Here is a 23,577-nt window from a genome sequence, read left to right on the forward strand (position 1 = left end):
CAAATCTTTATGATTTTTCTTTCTCATTAACCGACTTAGTTCTCCCATTTTGCTCAATATATCGGAATTATAAAAGTTTTACTAAAAATTTAAGTTTTTTCTAATATAATCAACGATTTCGAAAATACCTCACGCCCGTCCTAGTTGAAAGCTCTACCAAAAATGATTATAAAGTGACTTCTCATTTGTCTGTTAACCACAATCCGTAAACTTAACACGCTCCCTACTTCCAGAACTTCGATTTTTAGCAGTTCTATGATTATGATTTTATGATCATAATTAGGTATTGTTAATTGAGGCGCGATTCACGGAACGTTACTTTTGTCAAACTAATCAGTTTACTGAAACTAGACGAGTCTAGTTCGTTCCTCCTGCGCTCATTAGCTCGTTCTGTGATCTTTTTCTCATTGTGACATGACAACAAGAAACAACAGGAAGAGGATGAGCTGTTACTGTCTAATGAGCCTTGTGCACTCATTTAACTTTCATGAAAGACCGTTTATGTTGTGTTCTGCCCGAGCATCGAGATGAAGTTGCATTTGCGAACAATATCGCGAGTTGAAAGAATAAACTTCGCATCGCACATTTTCATCCTGGTAACATTTTGGTTTCGAACTAGGAGCTAGTAAAAGAATAAACTTGGCAATTTCCAAACGACTGTCTTTTACATGACCAGCATTAGTGTCGCTTATTTTGCTAATAGTAAAAGATTAATCAGTCTCCGTTGGTTTTTATAATTATTACAATTTAAATAGATAATAATATTAACTGTAAAATCTTGAATTCATGTTGTTACATTACGCTATTATTAATATCCTGAGATCTTAAATAATATTCCTACTTTACGCTGGAACTAAAAGAATTTCAATTCTGTTAATGTAAAATAATTAAAAAAGCCGAAACTAAATTTCTAGTTATCACAAAGCTGTTTTTATTATATCATGAAACTGATTTATTAAAGTGAAGATTCTGCGTTGATAAGAATGTATTAATGACTTAACTACGAATTACCAAAAAAAGAAAAAGAAAATTTGTATACTATTTGTCGCATTGTTCTAATAGTATTGTAATTACTATATCTTAAAATCAAATCCAATTTGTTTAAAAGAGATGTGAGAACAGACGTGATACTTATTATTTTCGTACCATATACGACGTCACCGATGCAATGTAGTTGTGGTTTGTATTGAAACTTGACAATTCAAATAAACAAATTACGGCCTATGAAAATAGCAAAAAATCAACAAAAAGAGCAGAATGATCACCAAAATCTTGTTCTTGTGGATGAATATATCAATTAAATACGTCAATGTTCACAATTAAACTATGTTTTTTTTTTTTACGTGGAGAAATCCTCATGGACACTCCGCTGCTGCAGTAATCGCGTAACAGCAGAGTAGTGTCGGACTCCTACCGACTAAAACTCCACGATGACCATCTTATGCGTGTGACAGGGGTGCTCCAGGAACTTCTTATGAATTAACTTCAGTTGCACCCCCTTCGCGCGTCCTCTTGTTCGAGCCAGTCCTAGTACCTCCTGACTATTGAATTGGCGTTAGGGGGGGTCATTGCCCCTAGCGCTGTCGCACCTTCGCTGTTCGCCTCCCTCGTTGATCAGCTGGGATCGCCACCGGTCCCACGTGTCCTCCTCAGCGGTTCCTATGTCGTTTGGAATCGCCTGCTCGGTCAGATCTTCTTCACAAATGAACTAAAACTAAGGCGTAAAACAAATGCAACGCGACTTCAAATTAAAACTTGACAATAATGTTGACCTGACCTGAAACATAAAAACAAGGCTTAAAACTAAGACATAAAACTAAGGCATAAAACTAAGACTTAAACCTAAGACTTAAAAAATTAATTCTAAGATTAATGTTTATAACTTGGACTTAAAATTAAGACTTGGACTAAGGTTTAAAATTAAACTTAAAACAAAGATTAAGTCCTCCGCTGTTTCTCGTCCGCCTTTACCGTCCAACAATGAGGCTTAAAATTAACTTAATCGAAGTCTCAGAACTAAAACTTACTTAAACTAAAGTACATTAAATTACAGTCATACTGGCAACCTTTCGTATGAAGGACTTTAACTTGCTGCGAAGTTTAAAAACTGAAACTAGAAACACTTTGTGAAATCAATTGTTTCATTTAATAATTTCATATTTAAAAGGAGCAAATAAAGGAGCCCTTACCTTTTTGCTTCTGTACAAGCGTACAATGGACTTAGCCTAGCAGATATATATCTTAGATTTAATTAAAACTAAAACGCACTCATCCCACGCGTGATGCCCCGCGATGATCCCAAATCCCAGCGATGCGCCACGACGGTACCCGACGTCTCACGGCGGATGCTAATAATTTACTGAGGTACGTAGGATTATTAAGGTACCTTACTAAGGTATAAGACCTATATTATGATCAATTAAAGTTAAGACGTTAGATACTTAACTTGAGAATTACGACTAATGGTTAAATCTAAAACTTAAAATTAAGCAAACATTACGCACCATCTATCTCGCATAGAATGATCACATAGATATTTACAATCTTGAAAGTAAGCATATATGACATAATATATATCTCCTACATGGCGATTACATGGATCTATAAAACCTTAAAAGTAAACATGCACCACGTAAAATAAGTTTTATATAGAACGACAACACAGATCATTACAAACATTATGAGACTTAATTAGAAGTGAAAATTTAATAAAAACTAAGACATAGCTACTCCACGATGTCCTTGCCATATTCCATATGACATCTCGCAACGGATTGTCAATGCAGCTTAGATCATCAAAATAATTTGAGAAAATTGATGACCTAGACCAGACTATGTTAGCGTAGTCCTTGGCTCGCCATGGTCTTGCCAAAGATTAATTAACTCACGGAAAAAAGACTCCACGAAAACTCCACGAATACTATATGAAATCTCCACGAAAACTACACGAAACCTCCACGAAAACTACACGAAAACTACACGAAAACTCCACAAAAACTACACGAAAACTCCACAAAAACTCCACGAAAACTCCACGAAAACTCCACGAAAACTCCACGAAAACTCCACGAAAACTCCACGAAAACTCCACGAAAACTCCACGAAAACTCCACGAAAACTCCACGAGAACTCCACGAAAACTACACGAAAACTACACGAAAACTACACGAAAACTCCACGAACACTCCACGAAAACTCCACGAAAACTACACGAAAACTACACGAAAACTATACCAAAACTACACGAAAACTACACGAAAACTACACGAAAACTACACGAAAACTACACGAAAACTACACGAAAACTACACGAAAACTACACGAAAACTCAACGAAACCTACACGGACGCTCCACGAACACTCCACGAAAACTACACGAAAACTACACGAAAGCTATACGAAACCTACATGAGAGCTCCACGAAAAATCCTCGAAAACTCCACAACTCCATAACTCATAATGATTCCACAACCCATAAGCAACGATTGACCCGCAACTACTCACACCTTACTCGTAACTGCAAGTAGTCGCAACTCAGTCGTAACTCCTATTACGAATTTTCACTACTGATTGTTCTCCCTACCAAGACGTCCCTTTTATACCTGAGTTTTCGGTACTCTTACAACGTACTTCTCTTCACAGCTGTTAATGACCCAAGATGGTCACGTACACCTTTTTCAATTACTCATTGTCCTAAAGGGTCCCTGGTATATGGACCTTCGTGATTTCTCATTCTTTATAACCTGTGGCTATTGATTCTGCCACAATACTACATTATAAATTTTCTTAACTTAATTCTAAGCTTATTCTGTTGTTCAGCAATTAATTTAACTGAAAACACTTCTACACGCGCCACTCGCATTTTTCGAAGTTGTTGGAAATAAAGTGTATATTTAAATTGTTAACTCAGTGTTTTAATCATTCAACCACCCCCATTTTCTTAACAAAAATAGGGGATCGGCCGATTCGTAACGTCGATTATCGTATCAAACCGAGAAGTTACGCCTCTCGTTGACGCGCTATACTGTGAACGCGTTTCCTTGCGAAACAATCGAACAAGTTGAATTATTAATTTGATTTAAAAACGTCTGTAATTTGTATTAAAAGTACGATACAATTTCGTTTACTCGAATCTGTTCTTAGAATTTCTCCTTCATATAATAGATTTCACGATCAGATAAATGTGTTCAATGATGTTTATCTAATCGAGGATTAACAAAACTTTTGTTTGAATAAACGGAGCACCTTCAAATCTATGATTTATAATTACAATCGTCGCAACGACACGACGTTCTAAATTCTAGAGAGCGTGAAAAACACCATGATTTTTTCGAGATCATTATTTCAGGACGTTAAACACAGAATCCTATTTAAATATCACGTCTGTGCCGTTCGTGTCAATGATTTGAGTCAATTATTTCTTGTCGAAAAATTCAATAAAATATCACTTCCCATAAACAATTGAAATCTTACTCAATCGTATCTCAATTCAGTATTGTCACAATACTGACAGTATCTATCATTTTAATTTCATAAAATTAAGTTGAAAGTTATATTAATATTAAAGAAGATATAAGTGGAAACTCCAAATGAATTCGAACGCTTTTTTAAGACATGGATACTTACCGATACGTAAGGTACAGTGACATTTACATAATACATATTTTCCATTTTGTTCTCCAAATTGGCGTTGAAACGGTACCATTTAATGTATCACAGTCATAAGACAATTTTGCACTGTAAAACATTGTAGTTTCTGAGTATCATTTGCTTTATCCACGGTACGTAGAATTGAATTTAAACAACATTACATTACTCATAAAACATTCTCTCATTATTGACATATACAATTAAGTAAGTAAGTTTTCGTTAACTATGATCATAAATATATGAATTTGCATAAGTATTCATAATCTACCGACTGGCATATTTTATTATATCGAATCCAAAGTTTACTAGTTCTATTCTATGCTTCTAATATTCTATTTTATAGTTCTAATCTAACTTTTTCATTTATAGGACGATTGTTCATACGTTTGGAACATTCCCACTGAAGATCGTTGTAGATGGGTGAAAGAAACCAAAGATTGTTTCACGGATTCCGTAATTCAATATACGGAAATCCTTTTTTGCTCCTTTGGTTCGGAGAACACGTTTTTATTCACTATAGGACTGGCGATAATGGTCATATGGCTTTTATATCTGTTTTTAATTTTAGGAACTACAGCGGACAATTTGTGAGTAGCTATTTCTAAGATTAAAGGCTTTATATCTTTCTCGCTAATTATTAAAATACTTTGTATTTAACCTTTGAGTCAGCAACTAGATATCCGAATAGCCATTTATAAATTCTTTAATAATCTTTTAAAAACATTCCGTCCTTTCTTCTATATCTATCTTCTATAATAGGTTACAAGAAATAATTAGAAGATTCGGGAATGTATGAAAGTAATATTATCGCTACGTATCTGATCTATAGGAGTAGGATGCGTGATAAGGACTTTGATTGCCTATACGGGAGTTGAAAATTTGTTTCTTAAAATTTCATTCATCTCAATTCTTTTATCGAAATTAAAGAGAATCGTCTTTGCTAAATATTTCCAAATGTTTGTAGTACCTTAAAAATTTTGTTTCTGGTCTAAAGAACAGGAAAGTACTAGTTTTATAAAATTACGATATTAGATTATTATTCACTGCTCTGTTTACGATTTTTCATCCTTTGCATTATCTCATTTTATTCATAAGATAAGACAAAAGAGACTTGGAATAATTTATGATGATATTCATAATTATTTATGAAATTCGATTAGGCAAAGGATATGGTATCTTTATATTGAATTCCACAACGTCTTTTAATTTTGATTTGGTCTGATTCGAGATTTCGAATTATTCTTCATCTGCGTTATGAATCCTTAGCTAATTAACTAAAACTAATTTAATTATTTAATAGATATTAATGTAAGACAATCGCAGATATGTACTTCAATTAAGTATTAAATTATTATCCTCAATAGAAATTATTTGGTAGAATCCGATTAAGATTTACAAAATAGATTTCATTTTACAGATTTTTGTTTCATTTATTAGAATATCACGCTAGAGACATATATCTTATTTTGCTAATTATTATTTTTCTCATATATATGTGTTTCTCCTCTTTAACGAAATACAAATATACATTTCACATCTCCATTTACAAAATTCTTTTTTTTAGTTTTTAAATTCTCGTCGTAGGAAGCGTAATTACTTTTTTTTGTCAAGGTACTAAGGCATCTACCAACGTTGCTTATTTCGACATTTTATACGTCATAGACGTTGTACGCAGGTTTGATCAAAAGCGAGGAAAATCGCGGAATGATAGTTAATAAAATAGTTATGGGGGAAATAAAATTTCTATGATTTTCCATAAAAGTGCCGATATCGATGGTTAGGTGACGCATAAAGTCTTTCACGGCACATTGTGTTCAGTAAAGGGTGAATTATAGCTCATCGTGTGCGTGCGAATCGACATATTCTCATGCGGAAAGCGATTCAATTTTAATCCAAATGGTCGGCGAAAGCTTTATACCCCGTCATTAAAAAGAAACCATCTGCCCCTACAACACGGTTGCTGGCCTCTTGCTTCCCTAATAAAATTTTAACATGTATGTATCACGTATATAACTTAAATGCGATTTAAGCAGTTACAATCTATTGCCTATTGTGGCTGCTCTCAATAGATATAGCTATGATCATCCGGAATATTCGATGCAATGGGTCAAAAGCAATAGTCCATCCCACATGAAAAGGATCGAATAGTCAAGTGATATGATTTCACAATAGGATTTAACAGAAGTGTACTGTGTTACTAATATACATATACAGTGGTTCACGAAAATATTCGTACATTTGCTACAAAAAATGTTGATGAATATATTATGTGCATTGTACGACTCTGTTTGAAATTTTGTTAGCACCGTAATGATTCACGACTAGCGTGATTATAATAGTAAAATTTGAAATCAATTCGAAAACATTTATAGAAGTTACGAGACATTTATTGCAAACATACACTAAATGAAAGAAAAATTAGTATATAACGTGAATACAATAATACAATACGATACAATAATTAGTGCTAAAGATTGTCTCACTAAATAGGTATTTTAACTTATTAATACAGTGCATTGTTTACTGTTCAAATATTCTCGTGATCTTTGCGAAAAGTATACTTCCAATTAACATCTTGTATCTTATACTATTTCAGATCCGATTCAAATTTTACCAACATAATCACGATAGTCGTATCTCAATGCTAACGAGATTTCAAAAATGTTTTATGTATAACACTAAACATATAAAAAGTTTCTAAGGGTGTTTGAGTGCTTTCCATTTATCTTTTATTACTTTCGACTATTTTACATAGAAAATAACAATTTTCTAAGTAAATTTTCAAAAGTTAGATGCTTCACATTTATTGTTACATCCCAAGACTCTACCATATGCTATAATCCACCCGTCTGTCAAAATAGCCACCAGCTATATACTCAGCTACTTACTCAGACCCGCAATAATCCTAAGGAACTGGTATAAGATTTAGCATTCTTTACTTTACTGTCGAGACTCTTAATTACTACAAGGATATTTCAAGTCGAGACGTTTCTTCAGGTTATTACTCATTCCGGCAAAATATAAGAAAGGCAGGTTTTCCCATGTACAATGTTCGAAAGCCACTTCCACTCGCAAATGACCGTTGATGGGGGAGGTCAGTACCCATCACTAGTTCCTTATACATCTAGGGCCATTGTCACAGAAGACAATTGCTATTGACTCTGCTGAAAACTTTTACACGTATCACTCGCATTCTTCAAAGTTGTTGGAAATAAACTGTATATTTAAACTCTTAACTCAATGTTATAATCATTCGACCAATTCTTTTTTGTCTTTTATTTCTATTATCTTAAACAAAGTAAGGGATCGGCTGATTTATAGTGTCGATTATTGTATCATAACGAGAGTTTACGACCCTCGTTGGCGCGTTATACTGTAAACACGTTTCCCTGCGAAATGGTCGAACATTTATTTCAACGTAAAAATATCAATACTGATTTGAGTAAAAAATTTAAGATTCGAGGCTTAACTATTTACTTTATTTGATTATATCGTATTAACACGTATGAAAGACAGATTATACATAAATAAAGCTGAAGGATTTGACTCAATATAGACACTTTTAACATCAAATACATTTGCGTGTCCTATTGGTATTAAATGGTTAGAGTTTTTCCTTTTATCTTTGAAGAACATTTAATAGGATTAATTTTTAATTATGATAAAATGACATTACAAGATCGTTATTGAAGGATAATCTTTCCTGTGAAATTTATTAAAACAATTAAATCCAATATCTCTTTCTACGTGAAGGACCTTTCTGCCGGACGTGACAAAGGAAAGGAATTAATTACGAATTTGCTCGCCAACTTTTTTGTCGTATATCACGTCCTCCATTGCTTTCTTCTCCTCTTTACTCCTCCTTCAACGCTTACAGCTAAACGCGTATCGGATGAAACCTAATTCATTTAACGTGCCGTACGGAGTGTATTTAGAAATGCGGTTACATCGAAATTCGATTCACGATAAAAAAAAACGCACATATCTATGTACATGGGAATAAAATAGGCAGAAATGAGATAACGTGAGTAATTTGTTGCTCCACGTTTGCAAATTAAATATCGAACCAAAGCGATTGCGATCGTCGTAAATTAATCATTACCGTTCTTCTTCTCTAGACTCACGTTTCATCTTTTAATACGATCACTGTGTATATTTCGACACACGCTTTTACGATATGTACATGATATCGATTTGGCCGCGGGAGGCAAATTAAAAGTTAGGAAATATTGGGAGAAACTTTCATAGGTATTGGGAATTTTTTGGAAGAAGAGCACAGAAAATGATGGTGAATTGAATAAACTGCACTGGCAGTTTTAATTAGGTTTTCCTTCTTGGAATGAAAATTGTAAGGGGATTTGTAATTAAATAGCTCCTAAAAGGTTTGTTACTTTCATAAAAATAACAATAGATCAATTTTTTATTCGATGAAACGAAATGAATGGAAACAAATTATCGATATTTATATTAATTCCGTTTCGAAGCGTAATTTAGTCTTACAGTTATTCTTATGGTTACAGAGCTGATATTCATGAAAAATCGAACTTATTACATTATACATTTTCTGTCGATGTAAATAAGTATTACGAATTTTTTATATTAATTTACGATGTCTATTAATTTTTGGTTGAAAATCTTTCTCTTTGAAAGTTTCTCGCAAGAGGAAGTTTAGTATCGTGGTATTTAACGATCCTGAGGATCAAAGAGTCAATTTTATTTGAACTGTTCGTCATTAAAGTTAATGCTCGTTTAATCGTTATATCGAACGAAAGACCACACGATCCTGTGTTACACGCTTTTTCTTACTTTTACTTGTAGAGTATAAGCCAATTTTGCATAAAAGATCTGGGACATCCTATAGAGATAGATTTCATCTAAACTGATCTGTTACCATACCATATTGGATGTAACACCTATAATGAAAATCCGATTAACACGAGACGGTGTTTGTCCGAACCATGTAGCCCATTCTCAACTCCAAACACCCTACGATTGTCCCACCATTTTTTCATTTCCTCTGTCTGTGTAGCTTCTGCCCGTCACTGGCGGTGATAGCCAGTGTTTTGCAGCTGTCGGACAATATAGCCGGGGTGACGATATTGGCATTCGGAAACGGTGCTCCTGACATCTTCACGTCCCTCGTATCGGGTACCGACGAAGGGATAATAATGTTCACGGAATTAATCGGCGCCGGTGTCTTCGTGACGGCGATTATCGCCGGCTCTGTTGCGGTAGTCAAGCCCTTTCGAGTCCTGTTGAAACCCTTGATGAGAGACGCATGCTTTTACATCGTTACGGTATGCTGGATCAGCTACGTCATAAAAGATGGCACGATTCACCTTTGGGAAGCTATCAGTACGTACACCTTTCTCAATATCGGACCTTTACGAGACTCAAATCGCGCCTTTTATTCCGTTATCTTTGTTACCCGACTCGAACGCTGGATTCGCAATCCCCTCAACTTTCACATGGAGGAACCTCTCGAGTCGAATGTTCCGAGGAAGCGTGGAACTTTGAGGAAACTGTAGAGAGTTCTTTGGAACGTTGTATGTTACGTTACGAAGCCTGTTTTAGAAAGGGCTTTGGTAACTGAGTTAAAAATCAATGCGTTCGGCCGCTCCTGTAATCTTCGATCTTTTCTGGAAATTTAGTTTCATAAAATTTAATCGAAATAAATCGTTAAATTTTAATTGCAGACCAGAAAAGCACGATCTGTTACATTTTTCGCCTTTTTTAGTGGAACATTTTTGAAATTCAACAAAGAGTTCACGGAGTTGAAAATAAACAATCGAAAAGGATTTCAAACTGAACGATATTTCTATTGTCTATAACATCGAAAACATTTTCTTCTTTTTTGATCCATGTTTACTGTGATCTTTTTCCTCTATATGACAATTTCCTTTAATCTTTCCCAATGCTTTCCTTTGACATCCCGTATTTAACAAGTAAAATATTCGTTCAGCTATCCAGAAGAAATATTGTTCTTTTTATTTAGTTTTATTTTAGTTTTTCTAAATTACTTTGAAAATAAAAGTTTTCATCATTCGTTATCATTATTTTATAAGACTTGGAATTATAACAATAGAATTATTTGGAGATTACTGAGTACCTTATATGCATGAATTTCATATATCTCCGTTTATTTATTCGTTTTTCGATATTCCTTAAAAAAGGATTGAGGAGTAAAAAATAATAGTGTGCCCTCTAGATCTGCATAAAATTATCTGGACGAAGTGTAGAAGAGATATAAAAGGGGGAAAAATGGGGTGGTGATCAAATATGCCATGCTTCATGCTCATGCTCAGAAACGGAAAAATTTATCTACGGGTGAGAACCATACGTATGCAGTTTAATTTGGCAATAACGATAACTCTGGAATGAATTTAATTAAGCAAAGCCACGATCTTTCTGCCATCGTTTCGGCTTCCTCACAATTTAACCCCCACGAATTTCTGCTGCGATTCATAAGCCTCTCAAACTTTAAAAGACTAAAAAAGTTGATAAAAAATTTACAAATATTTCATCGAAATTTCATTCCAATGATCCAACAATTGAAGTCGGTACTTATTCTCGGTTCGTATCTAATTAGTATATTGAAGTACTTAATGCTGAAATGATTAGTATTGCAGTAGATTGAGGAATATGTAGCCAGTATTCTAATATTTACTAATTACTAGAAATTATTAATAAAGAATGATACTTATTATATTTCCCATCGAAGCACAAAACACTCGAAAAGTTATGGTATTTTTATTTATTTCGCGCATATATGTATGTAGATTTCATTACTGCGTCAGTTGTCATTGAAAATATTCAGTTTTTCTTTGAATTTATGCAAAAAGAATACATACGTCTGTTACAAAAAATGGCAGAACGGTTGTAAAATATTACTTCATTTTCCAGATAACAAGCAAGAAATTAAATTTTCCTTTTCGTACGAACAATAGACTTTTTTTAAAAGTTACTTATTTATTTCAAATTTAGCTTTGAATGAAAAAGAAAGAAAATAAAATTTCCAATGAGATTAATTCAATTCATCACCTTAACCCATAGTCTCCAGAAAGCTCCACTTTCAATCGACAAATTTATTGATATTGATCATTAGAACAGCGCAATTAATTATTAGCCCAAGTGTTCCATTGTTGTGAGTTTCTCAGAATAATTTCACGCATAATGGGCGCGAATAAAACATCCGGCTCGCTGCGATGCAAAAACGAGCAAAACTAATAAGTCCTTTTTACCATTCCCTAATTTAAGGAGAGATTTACAATGCGCCGCAAGTTTTTCCGTGTCACATTGCGCTTTTGTGGCAATTAATTACTCTGACTTTTGTGCGCACCTGCATGACCAAACGACGGTAATGCTTTTTAATGCTGATACATTTTAATTGCAGGCTTTGTTCTTTGCTACCTATTGTTCATCAGCCTGGTGGTGATAATGCAGATATACGAGAACCGGGAGGAGAGGCTAAAAAGTGCGTTTAATGCTGCATAACTTTTCGAAACGCTTGATAAAGCATCATTCAGTGGTATGACCAAATCCGGGCAGGAAGAAAGGGGTTTCCCAGAATTTCCATGGGAAACAAAGGGTTTCATATTGAATCCTGGGCAAGCCCTATTCAAACGAATAACTTTCCCTAGACATAAACGTAATTCAGATGTGTAATGTTATACTCGAAAATGAGAATATGAAAGGAAACATAAACTGGAAACAACAAAAGCAGCTTGAAAACTCGATTTAATTAAGAAAACGATATTGTTCGATTACAATTACGCGTTGTAACGAGTGGAGGAGAAACTCTTCGATAAAGTTTCAGTCGACTATATCGACGTTGCACAGTAACGAATGTGGCTGACGATAGATTTTTCCGATAAAAAATAATGGAACAAATATTTACTCGATTTCACAGCCATCTGTATTTTCCTTGTTAATACACATCTTGTTTTCCGTCTCAAACAATATAAATCTTCTTTACATACTAGCTATACAGGTTGTTCACGTCATTAATTCTCGGTATATTTTTTTTAGAAATAGCATAGATTCGTGAGAGAAGCAGACAAGGAAACAAAAATTTAATATTTTCTATAACTAATGCGATGTCTGAATACATATCATAAATCCGTTACCTATAGTTGTCGGATAATGACGAGAATGTGAATATTTTTACATTTATAGCTATAATTTTGTTTACATTATATGCAAATGAGAAAATTGTTTCGAAAGGAGTTTAATAACATACGACGAGAATAGTATTTAAAATAAGAATGAAAAGATATTCCGCAGGTTTTAATAGATTTTAATAGACCTAACCCAAAGCATTAGAATTTCATATTCGTATCTGGTAAATATAATGTTATAAAATGTACAAAATATTTGCATAACTTTTACTATTGTTTCGTAATAAAATAAAATATAACTTTAATATCAGTCACGATAGATTGCCAATGGCTTAAAAAGTATAGTGAATATTTTACAATAATAATAGTTCTATTATGAAGAGACTAGTTCTATTATGAGAAGACTCAATCGATTGATTCACATCACTCTATAATTCTCAACTCATTAAATACGAACAGGAGGAAAATAAGTACTTTTGTCTTTTCAAACAATAACTACGACTTAAGAAAAAGAATAATTTCCACCGACCAGAGAAACAAAATACGAAGAAATCGTGTTTGAATGCTATTGAACCTCTGTTTAACATGTACTATGTGTACTGTTTGTTACGTTCCTTGCTCGGTTTGCAACCGAAGCCAAACATTACGCGGACGTATCTATGAAAAGGCTGAAAGCATTTCGAAACGAATACTTCTACTTGCGAAGACAAAAAAGGATGTCGACGCAAGTGTAGTTATCGATCCTTTCCCTGCAAGGTTCCCTTATGTACTTTCGCAGGCAGGATCCCAAGCGTACCCGATCCAGATATCCTGCGCACTTACTTGGCGAACAAGGACAAGGACATCATTCCCAGGATTCCCGTAAAGGGTCGTGCCGTTAGGTTGCGAACTAAGATGGGTATGCATGTTATTTCCCCAATTGATCATGCACTTTTCTCGCTTTCATTAAATCAAAATCACAGTACGTACGCTTTCATGAATTTTTGTGTAGACCTTTCACAAATGTTTCACAGTCAAGTTAGAGTATAGTATAGAATAGTATTCGTCTAGAATCGCATTCTAATTCGTCAACTTTCCTTTCTTACGCTGTTTTGGTATACGTATATCTATGCTATACCTCAAGTTTATCCGATATCACGTAGGTAATTTTTTTTTTTTTTGATCGTTTATTTAATACGCTGTATACTATGTATATGTTATAAAAATAATTTCTATGGAAATATTAATTTCCGTTAAAGGATTATTAAAGAATGCAGAAACTTACGTGTCAAGCCAAATAAATTAAGGAAGGTAGGTTCAATTTCTGGACTTTCACTCCTTGGAGAGTAGACACCAATATACCATTTCTTACGGAATACGTCCCAAAGGATTATAAAATATCATAGAAAGATTTTCCTATCTTTAGTACGATAGTTCTTGCAGAAACAAGTTCATATAGTTATATCTTACGTAAACCAAGTCGCACATTAAAAAATACAATTAATATTATATTATAGGAATATTATTTATTAGTAAAACATTTAGTCCTTTCTCCAGATGTTTCATACAATAATAAATCTTCCACGTATCAGATATTGCAATTGCGGTCGAGCTGGAGAAAGAACAGAGGCAAAACAGAACAACACTGCCAGAAGAGATGGTGGTAGAAGACGTCGACAGGCCAAAGGGACTTTTCAAGGAATTTCTCTATGACATTAATCCGATAGGAGAAGAAGATTGGACAAGTGCAAATCGACTCGTTAAATTTATTTTAATCATACGTTCGCCCGTCATGCTTCTTCTTCAATTATTTATTCCGCTTGTGAACATGACTACGGTAAAGAGAGGTTGGACCAAGTTGCTAAATTGCTTCCAGCTGTGTGTGACACCGACGTTGTCGTTGTTTCTATTAAACGGTTAGTTGTATTAATTGTCGCGCCTTTTACGGCCGCCGTTATAAATTGCCAGCACTAATAAAAGCTGGAGATTTCGCGGAAAAATTTTAACGTGGTGAAATATAGGTAAGCATGCCCATTTTTGTAACATACAAATTGCCAGAGTTTAGTCGAAATTAAAACAAACTGTCACAGATGTTTATACACCGATTCCACTTCTTTCCACCACTTTTTTAATATTAATATATTACGTAATATTAACGTACCTATTCCAACTGACTTTCTGTTCTTTTCTTCTATATGACTATCTAGGAAGATAAATTATTATTAAAAATTACATAGTCGTGTAACAATCAAATAGCGTGTCTGATGTATACTATCAACCAGATAAACACTTATTTTGAGTTTTAATCGTAAGATTAATTTAGTCGAGAATTTCTCACATACGTTATTGAAAACGATAACTACCGAAGTAATAAGAACTTTTCTAGCTTTCATTAGTAGTTAAAAATATCTTCGGTCAGCTATCACGACTGCCATCTCATTTTCACCCTCGTTCCGTAGTTTGGAAAACACATTTTGGCCCGGTTTCAGTGGTGCCAATATTCCTGGTGGTCGGTACCGTAATTGGTGTAATTGTATTTCTAATGACCCACGTGGATCGCGTACCAAAGTTTCATAACGTGAGTACTTTTTCTACCTTTTCGCCATTCGCGCCAAGCTTTCGTATCCGCTGCGCTCTCATACAACTGCTTGCTCATAACGGCCGGCGACAAATTAATTGCAGGCTTTTGCATTTTTCGGATTCTTGGCTGCTATGCTGACGGTCTATTTGGTAGCCGGAGAGGTGATGGCAGTCCTCCAATGCGTAGGATACGCTTTCAGTATATCGGACGCCATGCTCGGTATTACGTTCCTCGCGTGGGGAAACAGCGTAGGTGGTGAGTGCAACAATATTATTGTAAAATAATTCGTGCGTTGAATTGCCTCTAGCTTTCCTGTTGTTCGACATGGTCAACTGAAACCACGTAATTACATTATACATTAACCCTTACATGAAAGTTATTTGAAACTTAATATAGGCAAATCATGTATAATTACACACTTGCACAAAGTTACACTTACAAATTCACACTTACAAATTATTGGAACTTATGTTTGAATTTAAAATTAGGATTTCAAGCGTCATAGACTTTTGTGCTTACGTCTACATACTTTTTAATATTGACACGTTTCATGCGACGAAAAATTGTGTATTTTCTTTCTATCATTTTACATTTCAAATTTTTCTAGTCATATGAAAGTACTGCTAAATGATGTGAAATTTAATATACCTGAACCTAATTAATTATTAGTATGTAAATGCTATAATAAATACAATGGTGTGCAAATTACTTTTTATAGCCAGTGTAAATATTATCCTCATGACCCTTAAACTACATTCCACCATCGCATGTTTTTATCGTCTTTACTTTCCATTAAAAACCGTTCAATAAAGTATAAATAAAAGAAGCAAACTCCATAACGCACCCCACTAGCTGTTGAATATTTAAAAAGTAGTTACACGAGCTGTGTAGCTCTTGGTTGTGAATCCAATCATCTAATATTTCACTTGAACGTTAACTATAGACCAGATATTGACTGAAATCTGCTTATAGATCTCATATCGAACGTCGCCATAGCTAGACAAGGATTTCCACGAATGGGATATGCAGCTTGCTTTGGCGGACCGATGTTCAATACACTCTTGGGATTGGGACTAACTTACGGAATGGCAGCCAGCAAACACCCAGAGCATCGTACAAACATGAGAATGAGCGATATGGCGCCTGGTTGTTTGGCTTTCCTTCTGTGCTCATTAATAACGTCTATTATTTACTTAAACATTACCGGGTCTATAGCACGAAAATCATACGGCTATCTCTTATATACTATATATTTCACGTTTATTCTCATTCAGTTCCTCAGCGAATTCAAAGCGATTCATCCACTCGGTACCGATCATCGACCGTAACTAGAATCGGATAAAATTCTTAATGAATAACTTGAATCGCATTTGCACGGTAATGCTGAGACAAATACGCGAAAAATAAATAATACGTACATATAATATCGACTATCTTTATAAAAGAGCAGATTACAGGAAAAGAACCCGATTATTTCTTCCGAAAGTATAGTTTCAAAATTTAAATACGTTGTCTCAGTCCATTCTATATTAGCGAAATTGTTTTTGTATTTAATTTTGGAACTAAACGTATATTGTTTCACCTACTTCATAATTTTAATGATATCGCTTGTCATGATGTTAAAATATGGAAGATATTCAAATATATTTATCTTAATAGTCGTACATTTTTTTCAAAATTTTGTTATAAATTAAAAGTTACATTTAAAAGGCTTATATGCATGTGATAGGTTGTTTTTGTCTTCAACTATATCATATCAAAATACTATTTTTTAATCAGAAAATGACATTAAAATCAGAAAGTCGACAGAAATGTTCTGGTTTCTTTTTCTTGTAATCTTCAAGTAGAAAGTAAGTATGTTGATTTAAATTAAACCATATATTTATTATATCTTGCAGTGTAAATGTTAATACTTTTATACTGTAGGCTGTATTTACGTTAATATTATGAGAACTAAATATTTTATTCTAAACTGAAGTATGTTTATAGTTAAATTCGCTAAAAATTTATGTATATCGCCATGACTTTCATTTATTATTCGGAAATGAAAATTAAATTTCAATTAACCAAATTTTAACTCAGTCTACTAGTAACGACAAGAATTTGTATTATATGGAAATGATAGAATGCCTATAAAACATTATAAAGTTATGGATCGCCCGCCCGTTTAGCTTTGCTTTCAAGCAATAAATATGAAATTAATAATAAACAATATTATAAGCATCAAATTAATTGAGTTGATATTAATAACTCTTATGGTGTGCTGAAGTCATTTACCTTCAGTACTTTAATTAATAATACTATCCATTATATTGTATACAGAAGAAATAGTTGATAAAACAAAATTTTCGGTATAAATTTTCTCTTTATTTATTACCTGCTTTTCGCAAAATGGGTTCCATATTATTTAATAGCAGCAAAATGGTTATATCCTCCTAGGTTTTAACACTCACTTTGTCAATATTCTGTGAGTATAATCGAGCAAAAAATATTATACAAATATGAGACATTTAAAGCTTTATTAAAAACTTATAATAAAAATACGAAATTCGAAAAGAACAGTAGACACTTTGGGCTCTAATATCGTCTCCAATTTTATAGTCTCCCATTGGACTTTTATGCGAAGATAGCTTTAAAAATGAAAGATATATGAAACCTGTATCAATACCAGGTGAATTGATAGAGAGAGTTTATTGGTTCATTGCGATGAAATAAAATCAAAATATGATTTGTACTGACAGATATTTTGTAGTAATAAGTTCGATTTTTAGAATAAGTTTGTAGGATATTTTGAAAGTTTTTATCAAAATAATACTATAAAAAGTATTCATACAATGAACGTTCAAACAAATTTACATTTTCAAATAACGAAATAGACATTCAACCAGAGTAAGAAGCTGACATAATGAAAACTACATGAAAACTTCGACTCCTTTTACGCAAGAAGTAATAAAAAGGTCTTATTTATAGTCCGGAAAAGGCTAAGCATGGCTTTGAAGATGGATATTCACTTAAGGGAGGGTCGAAATAATAGCGAATGAAGAACATTTTAAGCTACGACGTGATATACATTTTTTACGTATAGCAGAACCCCTAATAAGTGATATCACCACCGAATCCACCCCATAAATTATTTAAGGAAGGACAGGCTCAAGGAAAGAAAGAACGCGGATTACATGGAAACGGCAACGGTGCAAAAGGTTTTCTTGTAAACGATGTCTGCAAATGAGTCAACATCGTAACTATGTGGACAGGGATACATTTTTAATGGGCCAAGGGGCTGCTACATAAGCATTCGAGAAGGATATACATTATTCGAACGTGTGAAAGCAACAGTCGAGCAATGTTGGGTCCTTTTTCCGACATTTCCCTTGAGGCTAGCCGAGGTGTTGCGTTTTCCAACTGAACTAACATTATGGCAACTATGTATACTGCCAGACAAGAAAACTACGACTGTGTTGGTATGATTTCGCTCTATACACAACCACTTTTGCATTTTCTATGCTATCATATAATTTAGGGCGATCCAACAACGATGCAAACATTTAATCGAATACATAATCAGGCGTGGGATGTGCCGCGCGTCTATCGGTACAAGATAAATAAGAAACTGGTACTTTCAATATCACAGATGTTAATTTCATGGGCGAATTTTCCATTACACCATTTACGATAAATAATTTTCAATTTTCACACAACGTTGTATTAACAACGTTAATTAATCTATAGTATTCCTCAATATACAATGAAGTTAATTTTGAAATTTCATGTTATTAATTATCATAATAAAACGTTTATTAATTTTCTTAGACAGCTAGAAAGATTGGAAAGCTAGAAAGAAACAGTGATTAAAAGGTATGCAAGACTATCGTTTAATTCGATGCCTGATACGACAAAGCATCAAATTACTCGATGACTCTGACCAATACTGTCAAATTTAATCAAAAGCAGTATCAACTTTGTCACTAATGATCGAGAAGTATGCGACTGGAAGGAATGGAAAAAAGTAGCTAATGTACTATAAGACGATAATGTATTATAATTTATACTATAAAATGCGTGTAACTTTAAGTTCATAATCTACATTAAAGATCCAAACTTTATTAAAAATAAAAAATGAATTTTTGAGCGGAAGCGTATATGAAGTTTCCAATAATAATTACTAAAGACACCAAGTATTATAGACTTATTTTATTCATTGTGAATTGGCGTCACAGAATTTGGAGATATAATCATTTTTATTCGGGGATATTAAAATTATTGCAAATTAAAAAAAAATTGTACGTGCAGATTATTAAATCTTAAATCAGCAGCTAAAAATCTAATTAAGTAGGGAAGCCTTTAATAAATTTCTTTCTCGTAACAACATCAAAAAGATTATAATGCAGAATTATGCTGATAAAGTATATTAAATGCTGTATTAAATTCAATAAATTAGACAAATTTTTCGTCATTTTGACATACTTTCAAATGCTTCTGTAAAACTCTCTGTTCTAAAACGCTAACATCAACTAAAATAATAAAAAATATAATATTGTAAAGTATTTTCTTATAATAAATTGCAAGATAATTTGCAGAAAAGAATTTGTTTAAAATTCTCTTCATTTTACTTTAAGAAACGTTTATTTTTTAAATTGCCTATCATATGACTTTGTACTATTTTATACATAGTTCGTAAAAGTTTATAGGTACAAGATAGAAACACATGTCGAGATATTGATTTTTTAACTTTTACATAATGTTCACGTTCAACACGTACTCCTATGTGATCTGTTGTGTGCGTACAGAATCATGATGGATTGGGTCACGAAACGTCATATTGTATCGTATAAAAAAATCAAGGACCGTGTCAGCTTCTTGTTGCACTCACTTGTTAACAATTGCCATACATGCGTTTGAATTCCGGTCGAAAATCACGCTTCTGTCAACTACTGCGATCATTGCAAAACAAATAAAATAGTTTCCAAATATTTGGACACTGACTCTAGTAGTAATCCTGAAAAAATATGTGCAAATACGAGAGGAATGTTTTTAAAAAGTAACAGAAAAAAATTGAGCGAATAATATAGATGAAGATATCTTTATGTTTATGCAATGTATAAAAAAATAATTATGTTTCAAACAACCTACAGTATAAAGTATAATATAATAACAATACACAAATATTAAACAGTAATAATATAGTATTGGATAAAAGTACTGACATAAGCAAGGTTTTCCTGACATATCAACAATACTGTGTAAACTTGCAAAATGTACGATTGTCTATGTAATTTTTTAAAAGATATAATTAATATAATTATTTTCAACCTTTGCTTCCGATATATTTAAACGTCGAATTCGAAAATTATATTTTACAAAAAAAGATTACATAAGGAATCACGGGTTTTACAAATTTACACACAGTTTCACAAAAGCGGTTGTTCCACGTCAATACTTTTGCTCATCATTGGATATGCAAATTCGCAGAAAAACCAGTAATCAACATTCCTGATTGTTTATTATCAAAACAAGTTCCATGACTCGAAAATTTTGAACGAAAATCGAAAATTATGATTTGACTGCCTTATTTAGTATTCTATTACGTTACGAACAGATAAAAAACATGTCCCCAATGGCCACACTGATGTACCTACATTATAATTTATACATCGTAATAATGTGTTTCCGCGAAGATTGGTAATCACAAAAAGAATTGGAAATAAGCGTCACCTTTTTGACATCCAAAATTATTCCACTTCGTTACGCCGAAATTAAGCAGTTTGGAAATACACGTGAAATACTATCAGAGAAACTTGCAATTCTTCGACTGCATAAATGTTATATAAATTAAACGCTATCTGTCCTTCCTCGAAATATTTTAATGAAGCAAATAATATAATTTGACAGGCATCAAATATTCACAGTTCAGCAGATGAATTAATAAGATTCCATTTATTATCTCTCACGGTGGACGGTTTTTATAGGGCCATTAGATGGCATCTCGTTTTCCTACGCAGATACCAGACATAATACGAGATATCTAATGTAAGGTTCGGCATTGGCATAAGCGTCTAATCTCTGGCCTTCTTATCTAGCTTTAGTGGATTTTCGTTGGCGCGGCGCGGTGAAGGAGCGAAGGAAAGAAAAAGTAAAACTACGGAAAAAGGGGAGAACGGCCGACCAAAATGGTGGCCAATTTGTAAGCGTGCAAGTTAACGAGCCCATTCACCGAAACGGCTATTCGTCTTTCCTGTAATGCAATCAGCAGGTTTCACCGCGCACTTTTGCATTTCATTCCTGCCTGCGCAAGCACTTGAACGCCTCTGTTCCACTAATTATCTATAAAATTAACGACACGTCTCCCCCTGTTCGAGTCGATGTCAGGCAAGCCTGCTAGCACATAATTAACCATATTCCGTGGACGGACGACGTCATTATGGGGTAGCTTGGAGCAGGCTCGTATTGTTCCGTCGTTAACCCTTTCATTTCCGTCTGCACCGAGAATTTCGACGTCTCTAACTATTCGTGTGAGCTAAATGTTAGTTGCCAATTACAGTGCATGATATATGCACAAATATTGTACGATTAATTAATTGTCTTGAACGTCTCTTTTGTCATAATATGCTTCAATGGTATCGTTACTTATTGTTGAAATAACTTTAAAGTCTCCGTGCTCTTGCTCCGCTTTGTACATCCTGACGATTACAGTCTGGATCGTAGAAACACAAGTTTTTCAGAAATTGAAGTATAACAATTGTTAATATTTTGCTATTGCATATATATATTGTGCGATATTTATTTTCTTTCACGTAAATATTATTTAACTGGTCCATATGAAACGTTTTTAGTGCTTTTTTTTATGAAATAAAATTTCAAGCATCTATTTTCTTTAAAATATCATATCCTTTAGAAAGCGGTAGCCTAATGTATCTAATTGTTATAAATTATTTTCGCCTATGAAAAACCTATGAAAATTAATAATTTTGTTTGATATTCGTTCAAATTTATAGTGAATTTATAATATTTCGAGAATTCAAAATTAAGTAATAAAAAATAACTATTAAACCGTTAAATAATACATTTTTTTATAGAATATATGAAACTTCAGTATATCTTCAAGTACTCAGTTTATTGGCAATATACAAAGTTATATAATGCACGCTAGAATTAGCAGTTCGCGAGATTAAATGTTTTCTACAATTTCAATAAATATTTCGTGTTACGATTTTGACAAAATTTTCAGTCTACTGGAACTTACTGTTTTAGTTACACGTACATACGTGTATCTATGTTACTGCAATATTTCTTGATACATATAGAACGTTATGCACAATTCCTCCAGGTAGATGTATATATTTAATCAGCAAAACGTTTTATAACGGTGCACAACAGTACCTCTTCTTGGGATTCAGTATATTAAACTGACAGGCTTATAAACATTCCAGCAAAGGAAAAGCGTATATCTCGACTGTACTTTGTCTTTCCTCCTTACCATACTTTAATCTTACGTTATTCAAAATTCATCTTACCTTCCTTCCTCCGAGGTAAAGTTAAAAGCGAATCTTTCGTCCGGTCTTCTTTGCATATCATCGCATATTACTTTCAAAAATTACGGTGTTCATACTCCGCATGAGCACAATGCACAGAGAGCACAATAGAGATGTTACAATAGACGAAGACTCGAAATATATTAAACTAGGGATTAGAACGTGGCAAGAGTTTCTTACGTAAATTTCAATGTATGTGCGATAGAAGACTGTAATTATAATTTGCTCGGGTAGTTGAGCGTAAGAAGAATGAAAACATGCGAACAAATAGCAACGCTAATTAAAACGTAACGTTCATTTTGCAGCGTTGATATGCAAAATATCTCACGTAATTAAATATTCCCCACATTAGTAAATACTAAAGGTTCACGATTCGTGTTCGTTTGATCATGAATATTCCCCGGAATATATTCTGTATCTCGCTTTCATTCGCAAACAATTTCACCGACAGTTCGGGAATGGTACGAAGGTTAGTCTGGTCCTTTGACCCTTATCGGTCAAGACCGGCCTCGTGTTCGTCGTTCGTTCGATCTTAGTCTTTGTGATAACATCGCGCTAGCAGATTCATTAGCCACCGCGCCAAACATCCTGGATTATACGATTTGATAACGCAACACGTATCGTGATGACTAATGCTATTGTTTGATTTTTACCTTCGTCACTAAAGATTTAAATTTATTATGCTTTGCACAGAAACTCGATAATTGAAATTTCATTTCAA

General features: G+C 33.6%; 1 protein-coding gene across 1 annotated transcript; it reads left to right on the forward strand.

Moving 5' to 3' along the window:
• The first annotated feature begins 4,589 nt into the window (after positions 1–4,589).
• LOC117234545 (mitochondrial sodium/calcium exchanger protein-like) lies at positions 4,590–16,796 on the forward strand. Its single transcript, XM_033495880.1, has 9 exons — positions 4,590–4,637; positions 5,020–5,237; positions 9,680–10,005; positions 12,044–12,124; positions 13,546–13,665; positions 14,339–14,662; positions 15,206–15,324; positions 15,429–15,582; positions 16,300–16,796. Exons 1-9 carry the CDS (start codon positions 4,590–4,592, stop codon positions 16,653–16,655), a joined length of 1,746 nt encoding a protein of 581 aa, XP_033351771.1. The 3' UTR covers positions 16,656–16,796.
• The last annotated feature ends 6,781 nt before the right edge of the window (positions 16,797–23,577 follow it).

The sequence above is a fragment of the Bombus vosnesenskii genome, unplaced genomic scaffold (assembly GCF_011952255.1).
Source record: "Bombus vosnesenskii isolate JDL3184/JDL3185 unplaced genomic scaffold, Bvos_JDL3184-5_v1.1 scf7180000013263, whole genome shotgun sequence".
Lineage (NCBI taxonomy): Eukaryota > Metazoa > Arthropoda > Insecta > Hymenoptera > Apidae > Bombus > Bombus vosnesenskii.